The sequence below is a fragment of the Pseudophryne corroboree genome, assembly GCF_028390025.1.
Source record: "Pseudophryne corroboree isolate aPseCor3 chromosome 3 unlocalized genomic scaffold, aPseCor3.hap2 SUPER_3_unloc_8, whole genome shotgun sequence".
NCBI lineage: Eukaryota > Metazoa > Chordata > Amphibia > Anura > Myobatrachidae > Pseudophryne > Pseudophryne corroboree.
Genome location: NW_026967574.1, coordinates 1502062 through 1509132, shown reverse-complemented (window position 1 = coordinate 1509132; position 7071 = coordinate 1502062). Strand labels below are relative to the sequence as shown.

Below are 7071 nucleotides of genomic sequence, written 5' to 3'. Positions count from 1 at the left end.
TTCATTTGATCATTTTAATTCTTAATCATGCTTTTTAAGCACCTGTGATTTTATGTAATTTGGTTTATACATTTTTTATTAAAAATTTATTATATATGATTTAAACTTCAACCTACCGTCCTGAATATACATTCATTTACTCCTATTTTTAATTAGAACATTATTTAATTATTATCTATACGACCAATATTATTTTAGCGCTGGTGACTATTTATTTTTATTGTTGTGATACCCTTTTGGGGAATTACCACCCCCTACACCAGCAGCTCTCTGACAGCGCACTCCACTCTCTGTATAGTTCCGTTTTCCGGCTGTCCAGGGTGCATTCAGCGCAGTGGGTGGAGTCAGTAATGGGCGGTTACTGACAGTAAGTGGGAATTCCCATAATTGGCCAGATCCCGTGTGACCTAAACATACATTCTGTGACTGAGGCGGGGGCGCAAGGCAGGGTGAGGGCTTTCGTACATGTGGCATAGCGGTGGGATAATCCTAGGTGGCTTTTCGGTCACCTGATTGGAGAAGCCGAGTTAGGAGAGGATTAACTGCAGCGCAGGAGAACGCACAAGATGGTAGACTTCAGCGGAATGTCTAAGGACGATTGGTAGATCGTGTATCAGGAGATGGGTGTGGATATCCCTTTCAACGAGTCCAGAAGTGTCATGAGGGCGGCACTTGTGAGCTGGGAGGTGTCCCCACCCTCTCTACTAGCAGCAGCCATGTTTCATACCTAGCAGGACTGGAGGTCCAACGTCCTGGGGATGGGGGGGAGGTGACATGGATACCTTAGCAGATCGGCTAGTGGAATTCGGAGAAAGGGCAATGGAGCAAGAGTGCTTGATCATCACCTCACTTTCCAATATCACTGCCGGGCTCCGGTGACTGTGTGCAGCCTGTTCTGTCCCCAGCAGTAGCGGAAGAGCCAGTGCTCCCACCTGAGGCAAAAGCACCTCCAAGTCAGGTCTCCGGAGCATGCAGGAAAGACTGGGCACACTTAGCCCCAGAATACAGCCCGTGGCTTCAGCTGCGTCACTTGGCTGCAGCAGTGAACGGTGCCCGGAGTGAGCGGCTTTAGGGCAGTAGGAGACTCAATAGATTGGGTCTTGGTCCCAGCAGCGGCACAGAGCTATCAGGTAGGGTAGATAAGAAAATCACTTAGTAATGAGAGCTCCAGAAAGCACGTCTGGATGGACCATGCCCCTCTTATTTATTATTTTATATACTAACAGGGGTGACCGGTGTGTTACATCCCTGCAAAGGCGGATCCAGTCTCTCTCATTAAACTCTGCTGTCTTCCCTGCACTCTGACTCAGATGTTCACTGCTGCCAGTAGCACATGTATGAGAAGCAGAAGTATGGCGGCAGCTGTATAGATTCTGATATGTAATTCTCTGTATCATACTTACTGTACACACATCATCCTTATTACTATTGTGAATATAGAGGTAAGACACTGATGATGGGGGTGTAAGAGTGGATTTTAACCTAGCAGACGATGATGATTGCAGTGTATTATATGGTGTATTGCATGTAAAATACCTTGTTCCACACCTACTCTACTGTAGCAATATACCTTATATAAGGGTGAGTAACACATGTACAGGCTTACCAGCGTATGAGCACATGCTTAAAGGAATGCTACCTTACCAATGCTTCCAGGAGTAACGTTAGGAGACATTATTATAAAGCCTTCATTAAAAGATATTTTCTTATACACACACATTTACAATCAAGTGTCCCAGACAGTCGTCTTCTAATGTTTACAATATTAATATTGTTACTGAAAATTTCACATTTCCACAATGTGTTTTATTTCCAGCAGATGGACACACAAGCAGGAATATCTCAGAAGGACATCTAATGTTATCCCCGGATTGTGAAATAAAAGATAATGACAGCAGACAGGATTCTCCAGGAGATAACCCCATTACCCCAATTATACATCCAGCTCTATCAGCTGATCCCTCTGATCATGGGAAATGTTCTCCTGATCACTCTAATGTTGGAGCATCTGTTACAGCTCTGACAGTAGATACAGTGTTTCCCTGTTCTATAGATGCCAAATGTTTTACACAGAACACAAAGCTTATTACCCATCAGCCAGCTAAGGCAGGTGAGAAGCCATTTCCATGTTCTGAGTGTGGAAAATGTTTTACATACAAATCAGCTCTTGTTACACATCTGAGAAGACACACAGGTGAGAAGCCATTTTCGTGCTCTGAGTGCAGGAAATGTTTTACCCGGAAATCACAACTTGTTACACATCAGAGAAGTCACACAGGTGAGAATCTATTTCCATGTTCTGAGTGTGGGAAATGTTTTGTATGGAAATCACAACTTGTTATACATCAGCGAAGTCACACAGGTGAGAAGCCATTTCTATGTCCTGAGTGTGGGAAATGTTTTGCACAGAAATCAGATCTTGTTAGTCATAACCGAAGTCACACAGGTGAGAAGCCAATTTCTTGCTCTGAGTGTGGGAAATGTTTTACCCGACAATCACAACTTGTTAGACATCAGCGAAGTCACACAGGTGAGAGGCCATTTCCATGTCCTGAGTGTGGGAAATGTTTTGCACGGAAATCACAACTTGTTATACATCAGAGAAGTCACACAGGTGAGAAGCCATTTCCATGTTCTGAGTGTTGGAAATGTTTTGCACACAAATCAGATCTTGTTTTTCATCAGAGAAATCACACAGGTGAGAAGCCATTTTCTTGCTCTGAGTGCGCAAAATGTTATACTCAGAAATCACAACTTGTTAGACATCAGAGAAGTCACACAGGTGAGAATCCAATTACTTGCTCTGAGTGTGGGAAATGTTTTACACGGAAATCACAACTTGTTAAACATCAGCGAAGTCACACAGATGAGAAGCCATTTCCATGTTCTGAGTGTGGGAAATGTTTTGCACATAAATCATATCTTATTAAACATCAGAGAAGTCACACAGGTGAGAAGCCATTTTCTTGCTCTGAGTGTGGGAAATGTTTTACACAAAAATCACATCTTGTTAGACATCAGCGAAGTCACACAGGTGAGAATCCATTTCCATGCTTTGAGTGTGGGAAAGGTTTTGCAGACAAATCAGCTCTTGTTATACATCACAGAAATCACACAGGTGAGAAGCCATTTCCATGTGCTGAGTGTGGGAAATGTTTTGCACAGAAATCAGATCTTGTTAGTCATAACCGAAGTCACACAGGTGAGAAGCCAATTTCTTGCTCTGAGTGTGGGAAATGTTTTACCCGGCAATCACAACTTGTTAGACATCAGCGAAGTCACACAGGTGAGAGGCCATTTCCATGTCCTGAGTGTGGGAAATGTTTTGCACGGAAATCACAACTTGTTATACATCAGAGAAGTCACACAGGTGAGAAGCCATTTCCATGTTCTGAGTGTTGGAAATGTTTTGCACACAAATCAGATCTTGTTTTTCATCAGAGAAATCACACAGGTGAGAAGCCATTTTCTTGCTCTGAGTGCGCAAAATGTTATACTCAGAAATCACAACTTGTTAGACATCAGAGAAGTCACACAGGTGAGAATCCAATTACTTGCTCTGAGTGTGGGAAATGTTTTACACGGAAATCACAACTTGTTAAACATCAGCGAAGTCACACAGATGAGAAGCCATTTCCATGTTCTGAGTGTGGGAAATGTTTTGCACATAAATCATATCTTATTAAACATCAGAGACGTCACACAGGTGAGAAGCCATTTTCTTGCTCTGAGTGTGGGAAATGTTTTACACAAAAATCACATCTTGTTAGACATCAGCGAAGTCACACAGGTGAGAATCCATTTCCATGCTTTGAGTGTGGGAAAGGTTTTGCAGACAAATCAGCTCTTGTTATACATCACAGAAATCACACAGGTGAGAAGCCATTTCCATGTGCTGAGTGTGGGAAATGTTTTACACAGAAATCACAACTTGTTACACACCAGAGAAGACACACAGGTGAGAAGCCATTTTAATCTTCTGGAGTATACTTATCATTGCCATGCGATGTTCTTCAAGGTTCTTATCCTACCTCCTGTGCTTTTTTCAATATACATGCTACCACTGGGTATAATAATCAGATGTCATGCCATCATCTACCACTGCTATGCAGATCTGTCTTTTGCTCCGCGTACTGAAAACCCAGTACCAATCCTAAATGTCTAGCTGAGCTCCAGGTGTGGGTGATGCCAGTTGGCTGTGACTCAGTCCTGGTGAAACAGGTTCTTATGGTAGAAGCTCACCATCAAAGGGCAGAGGGATACAGCTCAGCTTCGTAAACCAGACTTACGCTTGGGGGTTCAGAGTTACAAAATGCTGATCCTGTGCGGAATATTGGTGTCCTGGATGGTGGAGTGACACTTAGACATCAGGTATCAGCCACAATCAGATCCTCATCTGAGGAACATAGCCAGACTCCAGCATTTATTTCCCTCATAAGATCTACCTACAGTCATACATGCACTTGTATTATCACGCATAGACTACTGCAATGTCCTCTACCTGGGTCACCTAGCAAAAGAATCGCATCGGTTGTAGCTTGTACAGAATGCAGCAGCCAGACTGTTACCTAACCAGCCCGTTCCTGCCACATAACACCCATTCTCTGCTCCCTTCACCGGCTGCCTGTAAGATGGTGACTCTGGGCCTAATTCAGGTTGGATCGCAGTGTGTGATCCAAACGGAATTATTCAGTAAAAGTTGCGGGCGCATCCACCCGCGTTTTCTGTGGATGGGCCACAGAAAATGCGATTGCCTGTCAGGCAGAGGCAGTCACTGGGGTGGCGGGGAATGCTCTGTTTCCAGGGAGGAGACGGATCAGTGTGGGGGCAGTGTGGCACAAACGGAGGGCAGAGGAGGACAAATGGGCATGATCACGGTGGCTTTGTGACATCAGATGCAGCCGCCGTGATTGAGGAGAATGCGGCGGGCCTCCTGCGGCAGCATGAGGCTTCACTAATTTCTACGATGAAGCAGAAATTGTGAGGCAATTGCAATTTCTGCTTCATCAAGGGGGGAGGCGGTGGTCAGCATGTTGGGTGGCCTTGCCCTGCGATGGGCGGCCCCTAGCGCTCAAGGAAAAGTATTGCAAATTTGACTAATTAGAAGCATCTGCAATCCTTACTGAATTAGGCCCTCTATTAAATAATTTACTGACTCCCAGCCTTGCATGACCATGGTACCAGAAGCAGCTTCTGCCTCCGTACTGCTCTGGTTTCTTCCATCTGTTGATGAAGGACTGTTAGCAGTACCATAGATTCCCAAGCAGTGTTTAGATGTCAGGGGAGACGGTGGGTGGCAGTAGTGCAGTAGCGGGGGCTACTGGAAGCAGTGTGTAAGTGGGTAATGTTCCCAAGCAGCGCTGAGGAGGGAGACAGGGCAGGGGGCAGTAGTGGGAGCTGCTGGACACATTGTCTATGTGGGTAAACATCACCAAGCAGGGCTGAGGTGTCAAAGCGGAAAGACAGGGCAGGTGGTAGTAGTGGGGGGAGACACGGGGTGGATAGCAGTAGTGCGGGGAGACGGGTAGCAGTGGTGGGGGAGACAGGGTAGGTGGGGAAACAAGGTGGGTAGCAGTAGTGGGGAGACAGGACGGTGGCAGTAGTGGGTGGGAGACAGTGCGAGTGGCCACAGTGTAGTACCAGGGGCTGCTGGAGTCAGTAAAGAGGTGTATGTGTTCCGCACAGAATCAGTTGATAGACTTAATGATTATTATTCTTTCTAATTAATCCCTTGTATGTGTTACTGTTATTTGCTGTGTCAGCCTTTATGTGTGTTCTGTGTAATAATCCTGAAAGTAGTGCTGCTACCGATCTCATCATTTGTAGTGTAAAGAGACAGGGTGGGTGGCAGTACTGGAAGAAGACAGCTGGGGGCAGTAGGGGGAGACAGGGTGGTGGCAATAGTGGGGGACAGGGTGGGAGGCAGTAGTGGGGGAGGCAGGGTGGGTGGCAGTAGTGGGGGAGACAGGATGGGTGGCAGTAGTGGGGGGAGACAGGGTGGGTGGCAGTAGTGGAAGGAGACAAGGCGGTGGCAGTAGTGGGGGAAAGAGGTTGGGGGGACAGGGTGGGAGGCAGTAGTGGGCGGAGACAGGGTGGGTGGCAGTAGTGGGGGGAGACTGGGCAGATGGCCGCAGTGCAGTACCAGGGGATGCTGGAGGCAGTAAAGAGGTGTATGGGTCCCGCACAGAACCAGTTGATAATTAGACTTAATGATGATTATGCTTCCTTATTTCTAATTAATCCCTTGTATGTGTTACTGTTATTTGCTGTGTCAGCCTTTATGTATGTTCTGTGTAATAATCCTGAAAGTAGTGGTGCTACCGATCTCATATCATTTGTAGTAACTTGGAAAAGATGAGATATGAGGTGCACTCTGGAAGCTTATAGGGGGTTAATCAGAGATGATCGCAGATGTGACATCACACAGCCCCTGGAAAATGATCCTGCCCCGCCCACATTCACCCCTCAGGGATGCGACCGCAATGTGTGTGTCTGCGCAGCTGCTACGCATGTATATTTTGCCACCACCAGCAAACTGCTGTGGGCCGCTATAGCGGCTGGGTCTGAATGACCCCCATAGGCTGTTGTGCAGAGTAAAGTATTTTTTAAGTTTAAAATATAGACAAAAATATTGGTATTAAAGATATGAAAAAAAGTTGTTTAAAAACAAAAGATTTCCGATGTAATTTTGGCTATGTCCAATTTTGACAGCTCATTTGAATAGTGGGATGATATTACGGGGGGGAGGGAGAGTCTCTGTGTAATTAATTTTATAATTTGTTGGTTTTAAATAAATTATGTCTATTCAACTGTTCTGTTTTTTACTTTTACTTTGTGATAAACTGTTTTTAAAGTAAACCGATGGACAATAAGTCATTTGCGCAGTTTCCTCAATGTTATGCTATGTGTAGCGCCACTTAGCGTACCTTTTGAGCGTTGTGATGCCTCGTAATACCTTGGTGCCTATATATGGCTACAGCAATATAACACACTTAGACCTTAGTAGAGTGTCGGAAGTGTCCCTGACGCTTCACCAGATTAACAAAATAACTTAGTCGAGACAGATGGGTG

The 7071-nt window shown here is 45.3% G+C and overlaps 1 protein-coding gene across 1 annotated transcript; it reads left to right on the top strand.

Moving 5' to 3' along the window:
• Positions 1-1772: 1772 nt before the first annotated feature.
• Positions 1773-5531, top strand: LOC134984755 (oocyte zinc finger protein XlCOF7.1-like). The gene has a single exon (XM_063950248.1). The coding sequence runs from the start codon at positions 1858-1860 to the stop codon at positions 3973-3975; it is 2118 nt and encodes a 705-aa protein (XP_063806318.1). The 5' UTR covers positions 1773-1857; the 3' UTR covers positions 3976-5531.
• The last annotated feature ends 1540 nt before the right edge of the window (positions 5532-7071 follow it).